At 39.8% G+C, this 25,147-nt stretch overlaps 1 protein-coding gene across 1 annotated transcript; it reads right to left on the bottom strand.

The window, feature by feature from the left end:
• Positions 1 to 94: 94 nt before the first annotated feature.
• dnajc5ga (DnaJ (Hsp40) homolog, subfamily C, member 5 gamma a) lies at positions 95 to 23,499 on the bottom strand. Its single transcript, XM_085134295.1, has 7 exons — positions 23,240 to 23,499; positions 7,763 to 7,890; positions 5,606 to 5,819; positions 4,243 to 4,399; positions 2,661 to 2,839; positions 1,737 to 1,780; positions 95 to 928 (listed from the first exon to the last, which is right to left on the bottom strand). Exons 2-5 carry the CDS (start codon positions 7,879 to 7,881, stop codon positions 2,664 to 2,666), a joined length of 666 nt encoding a protein of 221 aa, XP_084990421.1. The 5' UTR covers positions 7,882 to 7,890; positions 23,240 to 23,499; the 3' UTR covers positions 95 to 928; positions 1,737 to 1,780; positions 2,661 to 2,663.
• Positions 23,500 to 25,147: the final 1,648 nt, after the last annotated feature.

The following is a 25,147-nucleotide window of genomic DNA, read 5'->3' as shown; positions in this document are numbered from 1 at the left end:
GTTAAAGCAATGAAATGTAACAGTGTCCTGATTGAAAACTTTTTACACGGTGAAGCATCTGTTAGACTTCCTGCCGCCTCTGAAGGTTATTTAAAATTTTTTTTTTTTCACACAACCATCAATGGGACTAGTTTGAGACGTTAGAGGACGACAATGCAACATTTAACTAAATGCAATTGTTCACAAAGAAGAAGAAATGTGTAGTTCTTGTCTTGCCACTGATATGAACACACAAAGAGTGGCAATGAATTTACCACCAATGTGTATGGGTTTCTTCAGAGGGCAACTCCTAGGCAGGTTAACGAGGGAAAACAGAAAATAAGTGCTCCTGCTGGTGACCAATGGAGTCCAACATGAAGGGAGGCGATTAAGATTGTGACAGGAAAAAAAAGGTAATAAGTTCCAGTCCCGGTTTGGATAGCAGGTAAACAATCAAAGCCACCTCTACGTGACTTTTTTTTTTTTTTTCCGGCCCTCATGTCCCCATTTTTGCAATTTTCCTGATCAGTGTCAGACCTTTACTGGTTAGAATGGAATGACCAGAAGAGATGGACTTTAAGCCTAGCCCTGGATAACTGGACTGCTATCAAGGTCACATCCAGCCCAGGCTGGACATGTGTGAAGGTGGAAGAAGAGAGGAGACTTGTTAGAGGATGGCTTGTGGCCTTAATAGCTAGCCTGAAATTATCCTCCATGACGCTCATAGCATCTAGTAGGTTAATCTGCGTGAATACTCCTCCGTATTTTAAGTTCCATGAAGGGAGCCGGGAGCATTTCAGTGCCCACCTGGCAGGGTTTGTTTGGTGGCTCGGGTAGGTCTGGGTGGATCAGGACTGAACTGTGGGTTGGCTGGTGACAGCGGGCTGGTTTCTCTCTGGGTCGCTGGCAGCAGTCAGATGTGGCTGGGTCATAAGAGGGGCGCAGAAGGCTGAAGGGGGGAAAAAAGAGGACGTCAAAATCAGATTAAAAACAGCTATATCAGGTTAATTACAATTTTAATCATACTTCAAGAAGCTTCTGTCTTTTATTCCAGTCTTGGCAACTGTATATCCAACCTTAGCGCATACTGCTGCAGAGATAAGTGAAATTCCAACTATGAGGTTGCTTAGAATGAGCTTTTCGTATTTTATTTTATTTTTTTCCACTGTGTATGTAGGACACATACAAACACCTTATCTAACAACGTAAACCTAACCACGCTTTGGCTATGCAAATAATGCACTGCTATTATTTGCATAGCCAATAATAGCAGTGCATAGCTTACACCTAATCCAAAAGTGTTATCCTAACTCTAGACATTCAATTTAAATTAAGTTATAGTATTGGTATCCTTGTTGTTACGGACATTTGATTTAATACTTGTGCTGGTGTGTCTGCACTGCTCTGCCAACACATGTGAAACTGAGATGTTTATGTTGGAATTGGAGCCAATAAATATTTTACTGAGGGGGGAAAAAAAAAGACTTCACAAGCAAGAGAAAACTAGTATCCATCTACATTAGCAGGCCTATAGCCCACACAGTAGATTTAACACTGTACTGTAAATCAAGGAACTAAAAGTTAATATTTAATGACTGTGAATAGCCACATCAAAATAAGCTGTTTGTCTGTGCAACCCAACCATAAGTTAGAAAGCCCAACCACTAATTAAGTTACACAGACCACTTTCTCTATGTTCAAACGAACTGTTTATATTCCAAGTTTCACTTTTAAAATCATCATCCTTTGTATCTTACCTTCCTGCTTTTGCTAGTTGAGGCTTATCCACACCATCACTTTCCTGTAGAAGACAAAGGCACACTTTCAAAATTAAGCCAAACATTGACATACGGAGCATGAAATAAATAAGGTATAACTCTTCTGCCCTACTGTAAGGCCTCGTCTTATTCTAAGATAAAGCAAATCTCTTATTTTACCTGTAGGTTTTAGGGGAACTTACCTTTAAAAATTTTCTTATCGTACAATAGACCTGGAAATTACTTCAAGAATATCCAAGTTATCTATATAACTAGTTTTATGTTTTAAACAGCAAGCTATAAATTAGCCAAAGGGAACAAAGCTGTTACAAGAGGGGAAAAGGGTCATCAGTTTGTTTTTCCCCATCTTACAAATGTAATGCTGTGCAAAGTTAACTTTCACATTTCGGTGAATGTGATATAATACTCCATATCCCATCTGAATAACTTAATTTGGACCTCCCTTTTCACAGGACAAATGCTAAAAATATCCCATAATTGTATCATCTGACAACAAGCAGAAATAATGAGCACACAACAATATTGTACAAAGTGCCACCAACACATCACCATGCTCACGTTATGACAGCACCTAATGTGACACAGGTAAGGAATAAGAGACATGCAGGTGCAAGACGACTAGAACAACACAGTGACGGATGCAGTGAATGTGCATGACGATGGTAAGTGGACAGCAGGAGCAGTTTTTTTCTTTTTTCTTTTTTTAAACGGATGAGTGAGTAAGCAGAAGCTGCGTGCTGCCAGGCAGGCAGCGGACATGCAACACGGAGCGTGAAGATGGGTGGAATGGGCCAAGACGGCTTTGTTTACGTGACAACATGGATGGATGACAATGTGACACATAAAAAATAAAAAAAAAAACAAAATAAAAAATTTTAAAAAAGCAGTAGACGTGGCTCTTACAAGTCATTTTAAATCTGGTACGCTCTCCCCAGGTCTATCTTCCACTACTGGGTTGACTGAAGTTGGCGACTGGGGCTCAGGTGGCGGCATTGGCATAGGCAGGGGGATGGGCATGCTCTTTCCTTCTGGGGTTTCTGGACCCAGATTAGATGTAGGCTGGCCTATGATTACTGTGTTACCTGTTGGATTGGAGCATGAAAACACGAATCCTGAAGCGTGAGAGCATGTTTAATCCACTGATGATGCAACAGAGACCTTAGGCTTTGATTTTTGTATTTATTTATTAAAGTTAGTGTTTAAACTCTAGAAAGCAAGAAGTAAAATATTTTTTTAAAGAAAAGCTCAATTTAAAAGCAATAAATAAAGAAATAAAACACCTCAGCATGTTACAGTTTATGCATTCGTTATGCTTTGAAGCTTTATCACACGTTCAGATTTTAACACAGTCGAGCAAAGACAGGTCATTCTGTAAAATGTGTACACAGAAAAGTCCCCACTTCAGCAGACCTGCTGAAAGAAAAGGGCTACATCATGAAGAAACAGTTTAACAGTTTTAATGAAACGAGCCAGAGCCGGAGGAGAGGTGTTTGTAGCTTCTTGTGCTCTACAGCCACATCCAACAGAAATATTTGCAGAATTTACAGCATTTCTTTTTAAAGAAATCTACAAATTGGCATTGCCATGTCACTGATCAAATGCCTTTTCCCTTCTTTTCTGAGGTCTTGATTATACTTTCTGCATCTGTGAGCCCGCTTGGGTCAGTGTGGATGTCTGTATGCTGGCCAATTTCTTGTGACCCCGCAGGACTTTAAATTACAATGCACCAACTGTGTACGTGCCCCAGATGGCAAATTTCAAGCAGACTTCAAAGAAACATAAGAGCAATGACTACCCGAGTGAAAGAAAAAATACTTTTTGTTTTGTCTATTGGATGCACAAATACCAATTCAGACTTGAAGACAATTGAAAAATTACAATTTAGCACAAATCTGATGAGAAAATAAATGAAAGTCACACCTGATGAAGAGCAAGTGTGCTCGAATTTTCATGGTGCAACAAATCTGAACCATTAAAACTGAAAAATATTTATACATTTCATCCCAAACTCACATTATTTAGTTCAGCTTGAGCCGAAATGATGGAAAGAGAGATTGTAGTCAACAAATAATCACACCAGAGGAAGCAAAAGCCCACCAGCGCACACTCATTTGTCTTGCGTGGTCTGCTTTTGGCAGCAGTTGACAGCGTCAGTTGGTTGTCACCCGTCAGCCCTCAATAACTTTGCCCATTCCCTTTGTGGCTGCCTCCTGAGGCATGCTAGTTTTCTAAATACTGCCCCCCTAACTACGCCCACAGACCTCACACAGTGGCAGCTGTGGCCTGTGGGGGTTTGGCTGGTGAGTGGTTGTCCTTGTGAAAAAGACTTCATAGTCTAATCCACTGACCCTGCGATGTCAACCAAATCCATCATTTTTTAATGATCTTATTTGGGTTTCAACTGAACTATAATTAAATACTTGCAAGATGTTTCCAAAGTTACCAGTAACAGTGTTAAATAACCTTGGATTATGATTTTTCTTACCTCCGTCCTGATCTGCTTTGATCTGGGCCTCCAGGTCTTCGGGGTTGACGTACTGGTAGTTTTCATCGTCATCTGGAGGTTTGCACTTCCCGCAGCAGAAACAGCAGCAGCAGCAACAGCAGCAGCAAGTGAATAATGTACAGCACAGCACCAGACCCTACAGGGATTAACATGCAAACAGATTTTTAGCCATATGACACAGAGGATCTAAAAGAACTTTAATCTTAATCTCCAACAAATTATTGACAGCAAACAGTGAGGATTTCATCCAATCCTTTATAAACAGATTACAGATGTCATTTTGCACAGTCAGTGCTGCTGTCACCATATTCAGGACTCATGAATGCGTAACAATCATAATTCATCAAAGACAATCACATAAAGAAAGAAAGAAAGAAAAAAAATATAACACTCCCCAAAAATGTTTAATTTGTAATTTACCTAAATGGATTTTAGAGGCACAGAACATCTTTTGAGCGCAGGGACTGTAAAACCACATTACGAGCCTCACAAAGCCAGCATTCACTGCAGTTATGTTCGCACTCACTGTACTGTTATCCATCCCTAAACACTGACTATGAGGCACAGATGGAAAAGGTGCATTTCTGCAGACGCAGAGGGTGACAGCTCACACCAGCAAGAAAACACCAGATCACGTTTCACACTGTACTCACGCTACCAAGGTTGATCTAGCCTACTATAATCTGTAGCTATGATTTAAAAAAAAGTGGCACCTATCAGGAATCAGTCTGGTAAAGCACGGGCTGCTGGGAAATTAGTCAAGTGTGAAACTCCTTTATAAAACTGATCACTACTTTGCTCTAAAAAACAAAACAAAAAAACAATTAGCTCAGTTAACGGTTACAGATTATTATAAAATCAAAAATAATCCTGTTTAACACAAACAGCAGGTCAGTTTATTCTAGCAGACTTCTAATACACAAACCTTGAACTGCATTAACAATATGTTGCTGTTACAATATGCACCACTAAGTACACATTAACTCAAATAAAGGCATAAACCGTTTTGTCCCAAAATGGTCAAATATATTTAGTAAATCCAGCTGAGCCACTTTCACACACGGCTGGGTTGTTGGGACAATGCTGGGAGAATCAGGTCTGCATATTTCACAGGAAGTAGCCAACTACAGATGTGTGCTGCCTAAGAAGAGCATGTATAAGTCAGGACATATATTTCTTTACTCTCACATAGGCTTAATTGGACATTGAGCCTATGTGTACCAGTGGGCTGTCAGGTTAAGGACCTTTGTATTCTGAGACAAAGCTCTTTAGGATAATATCGAGAATATGTGAAAACAGTTTAGAAGTCAGAGATTGCACACAAAAACACAAACACACCAACCTTAAACCACCATTTGGACATGAGAAAGTAATATTTGACGCTCTCCTCTCCAAACTGTTCGGACACATAAAGGCCCATGGAGCCATATTCGTCGTAAATCTTCCTCTTGTTCTCATCATTTAAAATTGAGTTTGCATTGTTGATCTCCTTAAACTTCTCCGCTGCCTCTGGGTTGTCTGGGTTCTTGTCCGGGTGGTACTTCAGTGCTAGTTTTCTGTCAGGAGAGAAAGGAAAAGATAAACAAAATTATTGATCGTCTGCTCCAAATGTGCCAGAAAGAATCTGCTGCAAGTGTGAGTGAGGAAGAAATATCTTATGGTTCCCTCACAGGCTCAAGCCCAGGATGTCATGGTTTAAAATTACATACACATACAATTACAACCATATTATTTTCCACCACTTTCAACTCTAATGACTGGCTTAATCTTTTTCACATTATATTGTAGACTGTATACTGTACTCCTATCTAAAACTGATGAAAATAGCCTGACCATGGAACCAATCATAATATCCGATAGTTGTAGCTGTAACCATAACATTAAATACCTTAGTGAAAATGTCAGATGAAATTGTAAACGATTGTAAATTGTTATAAACTGCAAAGAAGGTGGAATGTCAACATGTCAGCTTGGGTTCTGGAAACTTTCAAACTGTTAAAAAATAAATAAATAAAAACTCTATTATGTCACAAGTAGGGATGGGTATCGTTTAGGTTTTATCCGATACCGGTGCCAAACTGGTACTTTTGAAACGGTGCCGGTGCTCAAACCGGTGCTTAAAGAATGGAGAACACAAAATTGGTCCAAAAACCTCTCATGTTCAGCTGTTTTTTTGTAAAAAGATAACAATGTTAGCCTTTTCTGCAGCTATAGGGCATATATGGCATCACTCTTGGCTGGAAGCAGTGCTTAAACAAAAACAAACTTTGTCCAAAAACCTCTCATGTTTAACTGTTTTCCACTTTTTCTTTAGTCATTTTAGCCTTTTTGGCCAGGGTGAAGGGAGTATCTGCCATCAAACAAGAAGACAGCCGCATGTAGCTATGATGATGTTTGCTAGTTCACCTTATATGCATTAATGTAATAACGTGGTTAGCCTACTGAACGTAAATTACACACGAACATCATGAAGCTACTCACGCAGAGAAGAACGGCTGCTGCTGCATCATCATCCGTCACCACCACACCCGCAGGAGATGCGCTCGGTGTGAGGTCTCGCAGCAAGCTATCAAATACGGCGCATTTTTCTGCTTTAAAAAAAAACCCGCTATGCGTCGCCAGGTGTTTCATCGGATTTGAGGTGTTACCTCCTTTGACAGTATCACAGTATCACCTTAAAGCACTTGTTGCAGGCTGCTGAGTTTGCATATTTTGCTGTGAAGTACAGCCAGACTTTTGACTGCTTCGCCTTGGGCATTTTTAATCTGTAGCTCTGCTCTAAAAGTACGTACGTACCTGGGCCCGCCTACTATCCTCGGAAACGTAAAATGATTGGCTAGAATTCAAAGTGTGTCACAGCTCAGGAAAAAAAAGCACCGAAATGAAGCACCGAAATGTGCGCTGCTTTTCGGTCTGGTTACTACCGTTTATGTCAGAACCGGTGCCATCATGGCACCGGACACCGGTACCCATCCCTAGTCACAAGTCTATCCCACGCATGAAACTACATTAAAACAAGCAGCAGTATTATTTGTTTGTTCCATGAAAGTAAAATTAAAGCTTTAACTGTGATTTTGAGGCAGCTAATCAATTTGCACTTTTCCTATTTATTTCCTGAATTATAAGAATCTGAAGTGTCTGAAGAATCTTAAGTAAATGCATTACAGATATCATTTGAAATGCTTTCATGTCAGTCGTCTGCACTTTTACAGACAGAATTTAACAGACAACTTGTAAAGAAATGTTTCTGAACAGCACTTGAGTTATCTGGCAGCTTATGAGTAAACACTATCAGGGAGAAAAATACACACATTTGAACATTTGAGTAGTAGCACAGAATCCACCGGCTGTTCAAACCTTCTCTTTCTGTTTGCAGACAAAGAAACTTGGGAGCTGTAATTTGTGAATCATGCAAAGCCACTAACGGTCCAAAATTAAGAATATGGGCAAAACAACAAAAAAAACTTTAATAAAGAGAAGTAACTAAAGTCCAGCTTACCTGTACGCTTTCTTGATTTCCTCTGCAGACGCTCCTTTCTCCAGACCTAGCACCTTGTACACACTCTCCCCAGAGGTGGACATCTTCCTTTGGGGGCGGGAAGAGTTTGGTTCAGCCATGGCTCACCTCTGTAATTAAAAGAGATCAAACTTATTAGGAGGTGCTGATACATAAAAAGCTCAGAATTTAAATATGATTTATTTAAAGAATCTAAACACTCAGGCCAGTGTTAATTACCAAAGTAGTGCAGAAGGTGAGGTTCACCAAGGCAGAGGTGGTGTAAATAATGAAGTAAATAAAAAGATACTGTTTTTCACTTTTCACTACAATAGGGAGACATAAATCAGCTGTTTATTATACCAAAGAAAATAAGGACACACCAGACAAAATAAAGAGTGCTACAAAAAAAACCCATAATCATAACACTCTCGGTTTGACTTGTATCTTACTTCCTGGTTCCTTGTCTGCCTCTCTACTGTTGTTCAGCATACCTCAAGTTTATGTCTGACCTTTATTGTTTCGGTTCACTACAGTGCTTACTTAAAATGCAATTTTCTCCAACAGTGAACAAATAACAGCTTTAAAAACCCAATGTAGACTAAAAAGACAAACTGACGTAGTTGGCCAAGCTCTGGTGAACATACTGGAACATTTACCAGCTAAAGAGCCACATGTTTACTTAAAGACTAAGTAAAATAGGGAATATAGTGTATGCTTTCTAATGACAAGCAACGGTGACTGCACAAGTTGCAGTACAGTTGCATGTTACACAGGATCTGTGTAGCATTAGATTGTCTCAGTTGCTTTCAAATGACCAGTTTTCCCATTTCTCAGCCTGTCCTCATGCCTTCTGGTTTCAATAAGCTAAGATCACAATAGCAAAAAGCTCAGTGCTGCACTTCACATGCCAACGTGGCACATCACGATGGCCGTCTCCAAAAACACCCTTCATTCCCTTCATTAACCACCAATGATGATGTTGCTGTAACACTGCTAGATTTGAAAATAACTTTCTGCAACAAGCTTCAGTCAGCTTAAACTTGACAGTAATTAGTTCTATTGCACCATCTGGGCAAATCCTGTCTTTTTAAGACAGCTTTTGTTGTGCACGTCTTGGAGGCAAATGCAGTTATTTTTGTCTTCTCCGCCTCCTTCAGTGGAAATGCAGAGAGAAATGTTTAGAGAAAAGGGTATAACATCATACTAGCAACCCTGAGTATGCAAGCCACTGAGAAGAGAGTAGGAGCCGCCTGTTTCACGATTACTCCATACAAAATGGATTTCTGATGAACTACAATTACTGTACGCGTACACAAATACACTCACATTGAGTCATACTGAGCCACGCGAATAATGCCACCCAGGTCATTGACTAAAGAAGATTACATTTTGCTGATCTCACAGATTACCCGTCCAAGTCCATGTCAGACAGGGCCAACGTTCTGGTCAGAGGCCAGCAAGACAACTGCACAGATATGTGCAACAAACCAATCGACTGTCATAAGCGTTTAACTGAAACCCTTGTAATTCTACATCCTGAATCCAAGGAATCCTTGACAGTAAATAATTAACACAAAAATGAAACACAACTAAGAGATGTATTCACACAGGATTAATATTTCCATCTGGCACACTTTGCCTTTGGGATTTTTATTCTACTCATTACAGACGAGGCAGATTTGCAAAAGGATTAAATTTAGATGAATATGTAACAGTTACTAATTAGAGACACAGCTAACACTACAGATTTGTGAATGGGGCTTTTGTTATGTCATCTAACCATTACAAAGTTCCGTGCCATTAATATATGAACTCAGATATTAACTTTATCAATATTGTACCATTCTGAGTAATGTCTGTAAGAATTAACTAGTTCCTCTCATTTAATTGTGTATCTGAAACATGTTTTTGAAGTGATTATAATTAAGCGGGATCTACTATGCTTATTTCTTGCTCCATATCTTATTTTTGTTTTACTCCTGGACTAGATTAGCTTTGCATGAATCAAAGGTTAAAGTTATCCTTATTTATGTTATACTGGGCTTTGGTCCAGCCCCTTAATTCACTGGTCTGAAAAACAAAACAAAGCTAATGAAATGGTCAGACATAACAGAGCTGCATATCAGATAAGCAAACATTGACTCTCTGCCTTTAACATATACAGGAACCCTGGAATATCTTCACACATTGAACCTGAACTGCACTTAAACCTCATTTTGTGCCATTTAATGGCAAGCAAATGTTTAACTGCATGCAAAACATCTTGTGTTTCTGAGGGTGTCCTTCAAAGAAGAGCCTTTGCTTCTTTTATCAAATCTACAGTTTAATGTTAATTTTGCATTTAACAAGAGGGAAAAAGATCAAATTCAATTCAACCTCTAGCTCAGAACCAGTGAGAGAAAACAACTTTGTTGATATTGCGTTCTCATCCAGATAGTTAAGAGCCCCCTGATGTGAGAACAAAATAATTGGCTTCACACTGCTTATGTGGATTTGCAATTTTAACAGATGGTACTTAAAGGTAGCATATTTTATTCTCTCAGTTCCCAATTCAGTCAGATCTACAGATTTAGGTGACTTTAGAGTTTATATAAACACAGAGCAGACAAAACAAAACCTCTGAAACACTCTGGTTGCATGACGAATATTTTTGGAAAAAAATTGCAGCTCATAAATGTGAAACTCATGTTCTCTCAGCTCAGTGGATTCACAGCTGGCTGATTTAGGAAATGACCTTGCTCTGGTTGGAGTGTCTTTGCAGGAGAACACTGATAACACATTCAATTAAAGAAAATAAAATCGAATAAAATAAATGGCATTTATATTTCACTCAGTAAAAAATAAATCTGTACACAAGGATACATCTTAGAATGAACTCCTGAGTCGATAAGCAGAAGTGTCATAATGAGCACACGTGACATCCACCGTATTGTCTGCCAGACTGTACCGCTGGAGGACTCTCACATATTGCATAACAAAGTATGTTCATCACCCTTTTATTACAAAGCATTTGTTAATTCTTCTTACAGTCTGACTTTCCATTTACAAGTAAGCGTTTATTGTTTTCTTGTTTATTGTTCTTTCCCACTTTCTGTATATCCACCACTTTTGACCTCCATCAGTTTGCCTACTGCACCAACAGGTCAACAGAGGACACCATCACCACAGCGATCCACGTTGCCATGACTCATCTGAACAATCCCAGCTCTTATGTCAGAATGATGCTCAGTGGCTTTGTACCTGCACTAAGCACAATGACAACAGTGCATCTAATCTAAAGAAAAATCTATTTGAATAATAATAATATTAATAATATCCAAAATATTATACAGATCTATTGATAGCTGCAGCAATAACATAATAACTGGGTTGTGCTAAAAATGCACACTGGAGACCGGAAAAAAAGACAAAATCCAGTAAGGCTTTTGACTGAAATAAACCCTCCAAATAAGAGTTCAAAAAGGACAATTTTTCCTCTGTGATGGAAGCTCTGCAGGTCCAGATGGCGTTACTGCTGGAGCCAAGAGAGCTGATGTAAATACATCTCCAAACATGGTGCACAAAACAAGGGGCAGGCATGCAGGAAGGAGGGGCAGCATTTATACAGACAAGCCTTTAATATTCCTCCTAAAATAATCCTTTGTGATCACCAAGCTGCTCTGAGGAAATGTACTACGCTTTGATCAAACTGCAACTCACAGCGAAGCAATCGATCGAGGCCCACTCAGCCAGGTCTATTAGGTTAATTAGCCAACTGCAGTCTTTGTGGTGCAGACTTTAGAAATCCGCCCAGCATGTATGCAAATGGAGCTCGCTGATATGAAACGACAATATGAAAATGAACCAACAGGAGTACAAAAGCTGGAAACGCAGGAAAGAGAAAGGAGTCACTGCCAAGCATTAGACAATGAGCCTTTTAAAGGGAAGATATTTATCAAAGTTTAACCACCATTTGTTTGAGGCTTTTTGTTGAGACAGTGTCAGATCAGAGGGAGAGAAAGTAAGTGAATGAGTTTTACACAGGTCTAGCTGAAAAAATGAGACACTTTCAGCCAAAAACACAAGAAGGTTTGTGGTAGAGATGAGCCTGAACAGTCAACTAGAGGATCAAACCTTGTTGCTAGATGTTTGTTGTTTACCAGAAATGCTAGATGATGAATCTACTCGAGTAAAATATTTTTTACCTGCAACACCACCTTCCACTAATCAGGGCTGCAGAGCCTCTATCTTTTTGAGATGGGAAGATTCAAATAGATGTAAATAAGCAAGGTAGGTTGACAGCCCTGTGAAGCAGCAGAATTCCAACTAGAGCTGGGCAATATGAGGAAAATCTAATATCGCAATTTTTTTAAGCTATATCGCAATACACGATATTTATATCATGATATGTTTAAATAACCTCCATAAACAAATGTTATTTTCAACCATATAGTGCCTAGAATTGCACTGGTATACACATTCAAATTGACCAATATTTATTTTTCTACTTTGAACACAAAAAATCTGAATGAATTGAAATGTTTTATTTTAACCATCAGTTGCACACAGAGGTTTTTCACAAACGGCTGTACTGTGACAGTAAGCCTTTTTCTGTGGTCAACACTAGGCCTTTAACAAATGAGTACCTCAAGAAAATAAGCAATAACACAACTGAGATTAAAAAGATGCTCTTTTGTACTTGTAACATAAAAAATTGTAAGATAAAAGCTGCGATTAATGATGCATGGGAGAAAAAAAATCTCAGTGAATTACATGCAGACATACTCAATGGTTATGATAAAACCACTTTAACCATCGTAACCACAGCTTTTAACCACAGCCCGGCACAATATACAAAGTCAGTCACAGATTAACCACTAAATCACAGAAAAAGAGGTGTTTTAAGATTATGATTTTGACATTTAGGGCTCTGCATGGACAAGCACCAACATACATCAGTGATCTTTTACATCCTTACATCCCCAGCAGGTCCCTGAGGTCATGTGATCAGGGCTTGCTGGTTGTCCAGCACACGAGGTTGAAAACAAAAGGTGACAGAGCTTTTGTAACTGTGGCCCCAGCTTGTGGAACGCTCTCCCATTGAGCTTGAGACCTGTGGACTCCGTCATGTCTTTTGAAAAACAGCTAAAAACTGATCTTTTTAAACTTGCTTTTGGTTGATTTTTGTTTTTATGTTTTAGCTTCTGTGAAGCACTTTGTGATTTTATTCTTGAAAGGTGCTATATAAATAAAAATTTACGTTACTTTTTTCAAAAGTAGATTAACCATTGAATGTTAGAGAATTTTAATTTCGTGCACTCATTCTACAGCTTAAAATTAAATATGAAATTTTTTAATATCCTGCTTGTTATGGGATAATGTGTGGATAGCTTCCAGTACTTTTTCCTGCAATTTTACATTCATTTCTTAGACTATAAGCCCAAGAAGACCTGCTACAACAGCTTTTCCTCTTATTGGGAAAAGAATTGAGATGAATTATTCTTCTTAAGATGCCATAGGCTGTTCATCATTTTTATAAAAGAAATGTTTAATAAATGTGCACCCTTTCAGAATGTGCTTCTTTACATTAAAAGAAAGGGCTGTTGTTTGTTTGCTGTGTGTGTAATATTCTGGACTTTCAGATATTTTACACGCCTTCACTTTGGAATGTGAGACACAAACTTGACACTTGTTAAATCCTAAATAACCAAAAAGTGAAAGTCATAAGGACATAAATGTTAATTGTGTAATTTAATGGCTTACTTTTACAATGCCCTCTCTTTGCCACTAGCTATAAACTGTCAAAGCAAAGCAAAAAAACAAAAACAAATAACACAAATAAAATGTTTCTCTCAGTTTTAAAGTGGCTTTAATAAATTCTAGTCCTGGAATGTTGACATTTGCTCGTCTCACTCAAAAATCTCTGCTTCCACTTTAATAATCCAAACTAAGCTAAACTGACTATTAAATTCAGGTTTGTTTATTTACAATAAATAAATCCTACAATAATACAAAGAAAACAGAAAACTCCAATAATCGTATGACCCCCTTTGAGCCAGCACTTTAGTGACTATGGGAAGAAAAAAAACTTCCTTTTAATTCGAAGAAACCTTCAGCAGAACCAGGCTCAGGGAGGGCCGGCCATGTGCCGCAACCATTTGGGTGTGAGGGGAGGAAAACGGGACGAATAAACACTGTGAAGGAGAGCCAGAGATTAATAATAACTAATGATTAAATGCAGAGTGATGTATAAACACATAGTGAGTGAAAAAGAAACACTGTGTTGTTCATGGGAAGCCACCAGCAGTCTAGAGCTATTGCAGTGTAACTAAGAGAGGATTCAGGGTCACCATAATCCAGCCCTAACAATACACTTTATCAAAAAGGAAAGTTTTAAGCTTAGTCATAAAAGTAGAGAGGGTGTCTGTCTCCTGAATACGAACTGGGAGCTCTCGCCACACAAGCTGAAGGCTCTGCCAAAAGGCAGTTAATAAAATATATATTATTACAGCAACTTAAAGAGACAGAGGCAGGCTATAAAAGATCCATATTTAACAGTACTTATTTCCACTGATATAACTAATAATTGACATAATTCAATTTTAAGGGTACTTACAAGCACATTTCTACTGGTGATATTTTTGAGCACAGATAAGGAACAGATCCATATGTAGGAGTACTTAAATGATCATTTTCTGAACGTTATTATTAGTAAAGAACAAAGGCATCTGACTTCTGCTTTGCTCCAGCTGAACTAAGCTTTTCTATTCCTTAAGAATGGAGTGTTTGTCAAAAACCACAAGTGAAGAGAATCATGTGAGAACTGCAAGCAAAAACTCCCTAAAAAGTCCTCGATCAGCGAGGACAGCAGCTCTTCAGACAGTCTGCAACACTGCTGGGTTTAAAATAGACGTCTTTGTTGTTGAAAATAACTGTGGCTTTTAAAGGTGTGTAACATGATAACTATGTAATCGAAGCAGTCGCCCTGCCACACAGTTTAACAGATCTCTGACACACTGCTGGAAATTCAGTGTAACAGTGAGTTCATTATTACACAATACTGAATATAAACAGTTACACTCCTGGTATGCAGTACTGCAGCTGCTCTTAAAAGGTGCATACTTTTATATGCTGTATGTCTACAACTGGGGCCTACTGCATCTTATTATATTGCAACTTGAACTTTGACCATCTTGTTGTGGGAAGCTGATGGAGAAGATTGTGGCCCCAAAAGCAAGCTAAATACTTCACCCTAAAGTCTGTAACAAATTTGAAAAGTTTTCTTTTCAAATTTGCAGAACCTTTCATTTTGATTCAACTGACAAATCTGCTAAATTCAAAAGAGCTACTGCCCTCAAGTGTGTTTAAGGTCATTGTAAAGGACCTTAATCATGTCTGATCACTTCTGCCCCTGTTTTTGCCAAGTCAAACTCTCTCAACCAACCAGCTGAGCAACTGACAGTTACGTTGTATAGTTAAGGAAACAATCTTTGGCTTTTTCATTCTTCAACCTCAGCTGACGGGTTTAGTCAGTAGCTTCAGGTTTTTCTGAAATAAAATCAAGTTAATTTTGTCAATTATGTCCATTATTAGAGTTTGAAAAGAGGTACATACAGGATATGCACACTGTGCAACAACATCTCAATCACACATTGCTACCCCTTGATCAGTGAGATTTGCCCCTCACTCTTCACTTGCTCTCGATTTCAAAACACCAAGATAGAGATGGTGAAAAAGCTAAGCCCAAGATTCATGACTGGTGATGGCACACTGACTACATCCATGTTCTACACAGAGCCAAGAAACCAACCAGTATTCTGGATCTAAAATAAACTACATAACGGTAACAATGAGTCCCTCCTCTGTTTACTAAGCCGCTTTAACTACGATGAAAGCTGCTCTCCGTGTATAAAGGCAGACGATCCTCATGTAATCCTGCTAACAATAAAGAAACCCGGGTTTTGAACACTTTTCTTAGCTACCGCCTTTAAAGAGCCGGGGGCGCCGGGGCTTTGGAAAAGCATCATGGCGGACTCCAGCACCAATGGCCTCACATCTCTCGCGCGGGCTTTGTCACAACCATCTCTGGATCTGATAGAAGTTAATGATGTTTCCCCTCCACGAAGTCTTCAGCTTCATCCAGGACGAAGGAGAAAGTTGTCCAGTTGCAACTCGATTGAGAACGCCGACCTGGTAACCTCACCTTGTGCCGCGGAGGCGCGGGTCCTCGTTATCAATACTGGAGGAACTATCGGCATGACTCTTCATGAAGACGTTCTTGCCCCACAACCCAATGCTTTTGTGAAGAGCCTGCGTAAGCTGCCCATCCTCCATGATGAGACGTATGCTCACCAGACCCGCATGTATGAGTACTATGGATCTGACACCTTGGTCCTGCCACTGAGTAAACAAAATAAGAGGATAGTCTACACTATCTTGGAGTACAATCCTTTATTGGACTCTTCCAATATGACCACAGAGACTGGGGAAGACGTTGTCATGGCAGATCAGGAGAGGAAAAGCCTGGTATGGGACATCAGGAAAAGCCTACTGTCGCTGTCATCCAACGAACTTTTCCAGATTGCTTCTACAGTCGGCCCTGTTCCAGGCAAAGATGCTGCAGAGCTTTCCAGCGGAGACGCAGAGGGATGTTTCGAGTACATCCACGCCTTTATGTACAGTAAGAACTTACTAGATGCTGAGGATAGGGGCATGGGAGAACTGCTAGCCCTAAAAGATGTTGTCGATGAGGTTGTTCAGTCTCAAAGTAGTGTAATCTTGCCTGCTGGGTCAAGTGTAAATACAAAGCCAATGTCCCCACTTATCACTGTCCCACCTACTGCATCAGCCCAACCAGCTAACACTGATATACTATTTTCTGATGTAACAAATGCAACCACTCCTGTAACAGCAAACGCCAAGCTAATCACTGAGACAACTAATGAACTCAGCTGTGACGTTTCACCAGATAATGTCCAAAAGATGCTATTAGACTATGAGGATTTGAGCCGAAAGCTTGGTAGGCTGATGCACATTCCCACACCACAAGCCACAGCACAACCTACACTCTCAGTCCCACCTCACTCTGAGGCACAGAGGAGATACCAAAGGCAGTCAGCTGTCTTCCAATACTCCTGTGGTGTGGACTGGTGAACACCAGGGGGCACTGGAGCGACTCATTGACATGCTCACCCACCCTCCAGTCCTGGCCTACCCAGACTTCCACTTACCTTTCTTGCTACACACAGATGCCTCAGAGCAAGGCCTTGGCGCTGTACTCTATCAGCAGCAAGATGGTAAGCTAAGGGTTATTGGGTATGGCTCCAGAACGCTGTCTCCAGCCGAGAAAAACTATTGCCTGCACAGTGGGAAATTAGAATTTCTGGCGCTTAAATGGGCAGTGTGTGAAAAGTTTAGAGACTACCTCTATTATGCCCCACACTTCACCATCTATACTGACAACAACCCTCTGACTTACATAATGAGCACTGCTAAGCTTAATGCTGTTGGGCATCGCTGGGTTGGGGAGTTGTCAGATTTCCGGTTTGAGGTAAAATACAGACCAGGAAAGGTAAATATAGATGCTGACACGTTGTCTCGCATGCCCCTTGACATTGAGAAGTACGTGACAGCATGTACTGAGGGGCTCTCTCATGAAGTTGTGCAAACCACATGGGGTGGGGCCAAAGCAGCCCAGGAACAGGATGTAGCTTGGGTCGCCATCCTGGCTCTTACTGCTAACACGAACCAAGACCCCCCAACTTCACTTCCAACCATAAGCAGTGAGGAGTTGGTGAAGGCTCAAAGGGAAGACCCAGCAGTGGGAGAAATCATTCGGCTAAAAGAGACAAATGCTGTAATGACAAATGAGATACGACAAACAGTAGGTAAAGCTGCAAGGAGATTGCTTCATGAATGGAGCAAACTGTGCCTTGACAATGGACTTTTGTATCGACGTACTACTGAAAGACAGCAACTTGTCCTCCCAGCAGTTTACAAGGCCAAGGTACTAAAATACCTCCATGACGACATGGGACACATTGGTACTGACCGAGTACTGGCCCTAGCTAGAGAGAGGTTCTACTGGCCATTTATGAAACAAGAAGTTGAAAACTATGTCACAAAGAAATGTCCCTGCATAAAACAAAAAAAACCAGTTGGACATGTCCGTGCCCCAATGGGTACAATCACTTCAAACTCACCTTTGGATCTTGTATGCATAGATTACCTGCACCTAGAGCCCAGCCGAGGTGGATATGAATATATCCTGGTCGTAGTAGATCATTTTACAAGGTTTGCTCAAGCATACCCGACCAAAAATAAGTCAGGCAAGACAGCAGCTGAGCGCATCTTTGGTGATTTCATCCAGCGTTTTGGATATCCCGGCAGGCTGCATCACGATCAGGGTCGTGAGTTTGAAAAAGAGCTCTTTAGGACTTTAAGAGAGAAAGCTGGAATCGGACACTCAAGAACCACACTGTATCACCCCCAATGTAATCCCGCCGAGAGATTTAATCGGACTCTCTTGCAGATGCTTAGGACACTCGGCGACAAAGAAAAGCAATGCTGGAAAGATCACCTTCAGCAAACAGTGCACGCTTACAATTGTACGCGGCATGAGTCAACAGGGTATTCCCCTTACTTTCTGTTGTATGGGCATCACCCCCGTCTCCCAATAGACTTGTTGTTTGGCCTGGTTGGGGAGAAAAAAACTGTGTCTCACAAACATTATGCTGAGAAGTGGGCAGAAAAGATGACTGAGGCGTACAAGATAGCCAGTGACAATAGTAAACTGTCCAGCGCACGAGGCAAATCATACTATGACAAAAAACTCAGGGGTGTCGTCTTGCATCCTGGGGACAGGGTCCTCGTTAGAAATCTTGGTGAAAGAGGTGGGCCTGGAAAACTCAAGTCATACTGGGAAAAGAGTATCTACGTAGTCAAAGCACAAGTAGCCGACAACCCTGTGTATGTCGTCTACCGAGAAGCAGGAGATAAGGATAAGACTAGAGTGCTTCACCGTAACTTGTTACTACTTGTGAATGACTTGCCAGTTGAGGCTCCACAGCACATTCCTGAACCTACACCAAAGAGACAAACAAAATCAAACAACCTGCCAGGGGACAGAGGCAGGAGAAGGCAACAGACTGAAACAAGTGACTCAGACTCTGAAGGGAGCAATGGAATATTCTGGTTGAGGTTTCCTGTAAAAGAAAGAGCCCATCAAAGGAAAGACTTACCATAGGACATCTACTGCAGAACAGCCCGACCCAGTCTCTGCTGAAGAAAACAGTCATGCGAAGGTACCTGTCAGGGAAGAAAGCTGTATTGGCCGGCCAGTCAGCCAAGATCAAGTCAGTCTAGGAGACAACTTTCCAGAGGTGCTTTCACTACATGACCCAGTCCCATCAGAAAGCGCAGATGATGAACTGTCAATTCCAAATGAGGACGAACTGTCTGCACGCACCCCTCCACAATGCCCTACTAGCGACATCAGAAGGTCGACTAGGGAGAGGAAACCAAGGCAGATGCTGACATACCAAACACTGGGTGAACCATCGTACCAGCCTCATCCTACAGTTGCAACGCTCTCCTCACCCTACATGCCACCATGGACAGTTCCTTATTATATTCCAACACCCACAGGCTTTACACCTCACCTTCCATATGCTTACACACCTTACATATACACACCTTTGTTATATTGAATAAGTGTATGTGTCAATGTTTTTGATATAAATTGAGGTTTGAATGCCAGGAGCCATTCTTATTTTGTCAGGGAGCGTGTGACACACTGTAATGTGTGGTCACATTATGTGAATTAATTTTTGTATATTGTATAAGCTTTTAGGTGTAGTTTTGTTAAGGAAGGACCTTAATCTTGTGATTTTTGTTGGAGATCCAACATGTGGTGTGATCCCTAGTTACGCCACAAGGGGGCACTTCCGCCCAGTGAGATGGTTTAGTGTGACGCTACTGCTCGTCTTCAGATCTGGCAGAAGCGAGAGAGGAAACACACTACCTGTCGTCCATCTCATGATTTATCTGTTTTTTTCAGGTTAGTAAGTAATAAGGCCACACATTTGGTCCACATAATTTACATGACAAATAAGGGTAAAACCCAACCAGCAGTTTGTTTTGCTGAGATCTGTATTCGTCTGTTTCGCTCATTGAAATGTGTTACGATCGAGAGTAGGAGCTAGCTTAGCTCGCCACATCCACCCTCTTGTAACAAAAGTACACCACGACTCCTGTCTATTTGAGTTAATGTGTTCGCAGAGACAGTTTGATGTGTTGTCACTGTTATTGTCTAAAGTTAGTGTAATAACCTATAATAATTCTGATCGCTCTGCAATGTTGATGTGGGGATTTCCACTATACAGATACGCCATTAGTATATGGTACAGTACTGGAATGTTTGCTTTATCAAACTATGTGTGGAAAAAAAGTGTGATTTATAGCTCTTAGTAACAAACAACAGAGATGACTGTTTAGATTTTTGTTTATAGTATTTTAGTTTATTCTGATTTTGGGCTTTGGGAATGTGAGACAGAGATGTTAAGAAGTTTTTTGCAACCTGTTGTGAACACATAAATGTGTTTAAATAAAGATCTGGCAGAAGCGAGAGAGGAAACACACTACCTGTCGTCCATCTCATGATTTATCTGTTTTTTTCAGAACTAGACATAATCTGTCAGCCGCCCTCTTGCTTGGGGTGTGTTACATAAACAACCACGGCAGACCCTGGTGCACGTTCATGCTTCGCAGCATACTTTATTAACACTTTCACGGTTGCTGTACATCTGCACCCAGGGCTGCAGCTCTCCCGCTGCTAGCTCAACATAACGACCACAACAACAACGCCAACCACAGGACCCAGTACAATATTTAATTCGGCGGGGCGTGATTGCGGATGCCGTGCAGGTGCGTCTGCCTCCTCTGCACGGCACCGCAGGCCACGCCCCGCCACAAACTGATTATTCAATACTAACTTGAAAGAAACCAAACAGAATTGAAAGCTCTTCAAAAAGTGAACAAAGATTCTTCACTGTTTTTTCTGATTGTAAGCTCAACATTTTAGGTTTCTGAGTGCAGGACAGGGTGGAGAAGAGAAGGGAAATATGATAATGGACCTTTTTGATTATAGATTTGAAAGAAAAAAAAAACATCTGACACTGGCATTGAGTCTTAAAATAACTGTTGTTTGTCATTTTTTCAAGTTTTTGGGTGTTCACTACTTGACCTACAGAAACAACAACAACAACAACAACTAAACTTGCCTTAAAACAACTGAGCCAGTCCTCTCCTTTAAGATCAGGGTCATATGATGGCTATTAAAGTAGATAAAATATGTCAAATTAAATTAAGTGATATATAGTAAACCTTTATGGCCTCTGGGTATTTGCTTGGTTGGTAATCCAGCCTCAAACATCAACTGCTGCTACAAACGTGCAGCTGTCTTTGTGTATAGTCGAATGCATTCAAGCTTCTACTATGGGGAAAAAAGAACAGCTGTACAGCTCACAGAAACAGGACAACAGCCAGCACTACCATGAGCGTTACTGTGCACGTCAGAGTATTTAACATCAATGCATGAGATACTGTTTAAGTTAGCAGCTCAATCATTGAGATTATTGTTAATTTATGAATCAATCTAATGGTACTTCTGCTATGTATGACAAAATAAATTTTCTTCTCATTCATATGTCAAAACTCAGTCATCTTGCTGTTGTCATCAAAATACAAACTCAAATCTTCTTAGTCTAAAGAGAATAAGTAGAGGTCTAATCCAGAGCCTTGACTTACATATTTAAACAAACCTGTAGAGGTTAAGGGCAGGAAGAATACAGCCTTCTAATCAAATATAGAGAATATTTATATTACAAAGAGAAATATAATAAGAAAGATTAGGATCTTAATACTGTGGATGCTTAATCAGTATCCACACTAATAAATAAGACAAGAGCTAAGCCTCGTCCAATAGTTAGTTTACAACATTGGAGAAAACCAGATAACCCTCACATTTGAGGAGATGAAGCCAGACAGAGAATAATATCAGCATTCCCTTAGTGAGAGATTATGTAAGGTGTTCCTGTGATGTTGAATGCAGGGCACAACAATCTATATGTACACAATGTAGATCTTAAATGAGCAGGGACCTATTCTAGGTCTTTAAATTACTTTAACTGCACAGACAATCAAATATCTAACGGAAACCTAAAATTATTTCCCCATTCTTGCCTGTATCTGTGTACTTCCCAATATTTATAGATGAATACAACATTTTTTTTTCAATTCTGATAAAATGTAGATGATCAGTTTCTTTTTTTGTTGTTCTTGCTTTACACGATTACACATAACAGACACACATGGGCAGGGATTTAACCCAGATCTTCCATTTACTCAGTCTTGCCAAGCTTATTCTATTTTACAGCAACAGAGAAAACCAGAAAATCCTCACATTTCAGAAGGTCAAGCCTGAAATGATCAAACCATCTCACAGGTAGGCTGCAGAAGCAGGGTCTTCTTGAGAGAGTAAGTGCAGAGGAAAATGGTCTTTTTCCCTAATTGGGTCATTAGATCAATTCTGAATCTAAACAACCTGAATGCAAATCAGGGGCTTAATTTTGTCGGATTCTGATTTTTCATGTATGTGTAGAGTCAAAATAACCTAAATACTATTACACCACCATATTTAAGCCCACAGCAGGCAGCCCCCTGAGAGAAATGGGTTTTGTGGCATGTTAGGATAAAGATGAGGGTGTAATAAAGGAAGGAGTGGTGCGTGATTGTCGTCTGTTTGTCCTTGTGCAGCGCTAATCCCTTTTGCTAATCTCCCAGCACATGGGGAACTACTTTCTATTTTACACCCCGCCATTCATAAATCCGTGATACCTTGTTTTATTTGGTTTATTCTGCCATTAATTTTGCCTCCATCTTTCTTAATCAACTAAAAATAAACCTGTCGTCCTCACTGTGGCGATGACAAATAGTTAGCCTTGCTTCTATGGAGATCATTCTACCACTAAATACATTTCATTTATGGAAAATAATTTCATTAATAAATGCACCAAAAATATGCATTAATCAACCATAAAGCTGGCAGCAACCAATGTGCATTGGACATGGAGATAGACCACCCTTCATCTATAGTACATTTAAATGGTAAAATCACATTTAAAATCAGGAGAATTTCCACTAGACTTTTAAGACATCAGCACTCGCCAAAATAAATCCATTTAATTTTGATTGCACTTTTTTTTTTTATTCATTTCGACTGCAGAGCAAATTCTCAAGTTTTCAATCAGTCGGCATCGAAATATATCTCGCTGCCGACTAAACTAACTCGTTATAGATGAGCTTCATGGTGGGGTTAACAGACTAGGGCGAACCTTAAATTGACAGATTTTTGAATGGGGTTTGGTGTACGTGACCGTGACACCTATCCACGGTTAGCTAACCTCACGCTAGCTAATTTAGTGCCCCCAAACGCCTTACCTTGTGCAAACTGAACTCTGTATATCTCGCTGTACGGTTAGCTGGATCATAGAGGCATCCGAGTTAGGCTCTTAACTCCCAATTAACGGTCGGAATCACGGTGCCGTTAGCCCGCTAGCAGCCCTCTGTAGCCGGCGGGTTGCTGCTGCTTCGTGTATGGCTCCTCCTTCCAGGAAATGAAGGAAGAAGTTGCTCAGTTTTGCCAGAGCCGATGTAGGAGAGACGCTCCACATCCTACTAATCCCGTAGCACAAGAAATTGGTACACTCAGCCGCCGAAGCACCAGGGGGCGACAATCAGATACTTAGTAGTGAAACGCCAAAATGTGATTCTAAACCAGCTTCCCATTTTAGATTAGTTTCCAGAAACAAAGCATTTTATAATGTGTCCAAAATTAAATGAAAGAACATGGCCTTTAGTTTTTTTTCTTACAGGAATGCTGATTTTCCCTTTCATATGTTAGAAAGTCATCATCCAGAGAACGTATTTTCATCAAACTGTGGTTACAACAGCAGCAGAGCTCACTACAATATGGACAACAGACCAAAGGAAACAAACAAACAAACAAATAAAACATAAAGACACGTAAGAAACTAACCTTCAAACAAATACATGCAATGTCAAAAAGAAAAACAAAGGAAAAAAGAAAATTAATAAAAGAAACCATCAATAAATATTAGAACAATAACAAGTTATTTCTTTAATCTGATGAGTGATATTACATTATGATAAAGATAAAAATGATGCTGCAATAAACTAAAAACAATAAACTATAAACGTTGCAAAATTTCCCCATTCTCTCAGACTCCACTGATCAACAACAGCAGCATATCAACAGTATTTCATCCTTTCTGGTTTTATACAAAAAAATCTTTTAAATATAAAATGAGATCATTTTAATATTGGTTGGTTGTTTTTCTGTTTCAAGCTTTACTTTTAATGTGTGTATTTAGGTGTTATCTAATCTTATCTCATATTAAAACGCAGAAAGTGAATTTCATAAAATGTTTTCTAAACACTTTTGAATGAAGACCATACATACATACATCTACTTCCACTTATTCAGGGCAGGGTTGTGTAACAGCCTAAGCAGAGATGCTCAAACCTCCCTCTCCTGGCCACCTCCTCCAGCTTGTCCAGAGAGATGTAATCTCTCCAGCATGTCTTGGGTCTGCCCCTTCGGCCTGCATGAATCCGTCTGTCAGTCTTTCACTCCCTTCTCCTGTCAAGTCTGCATCATTATTCTCTTTATTATTGACTATGATACTTTACTTTGCAAATTAACTTGATTTATTTTCAGACAGAACAAAAACATCTCAGTAAACCTCAAACAAACCTCACAAAAACAAGCAATGATGTAAATTAAACTCATCAGAGCTCAGTAAAGTTCAGAAGCTAGAAAACAAACAAACACTCAAACACAATAAAAAAAAACCACAATAAAATGAGCACATATACTGGCAATACGGCTCAACCTTAATTCTGTTAGAAATAATAATTTAATAATTTAGTCACATCTCTTCTGTATTTGAACAATTTATGTTTCTTTTGTTTATCTAGTTGTTATTATAGAGTCAAACCTGAAGAGCTCTGATAATGTTGTTGCCGCCTCTTTTTGAAGAAAACACTTCCTCTTAACTTCATCAGGAAACAATTACTTAAGATTAAGAATGAGGAACAGGAAGATTTCAGTTCACTAAATCATCTTATCTGCTCTATTTTATAAACTAAAATAATCTCTCAGACATCAAAAGTCAAATTTTATTGGGTTTAAGGAGTTTGACCTTTTAACTGTTGAAGAAATACATTTCTCACCTTCACCAAAAAATCTTTATAATAAAGATGTGCCATACACATCATTATTATAAATACACTGTGGGAATGGACACAATGAGCATCTGCTAAATA

This window comes from Neolamprologus multifasciatus, chromosome 15, assembly GCF_963576455.1.
Source record: "Neolamprologus multifasciatus chromosome 15, fNeoMul1.2, whole genome shotgun sequence".
Taxonomy (NCBI): domain Eukaryota; kingdom Metazoa; phylum Chordata; class Actinopteri; order Cichliformes; family Cichlidae; genus Neolamprologus; species Neolamprologus multifasciatus.
Note: the sequence above shows the minus strand (reverse complement) of the source record. Positions and strands in the feature narration are given on the sequence as shown.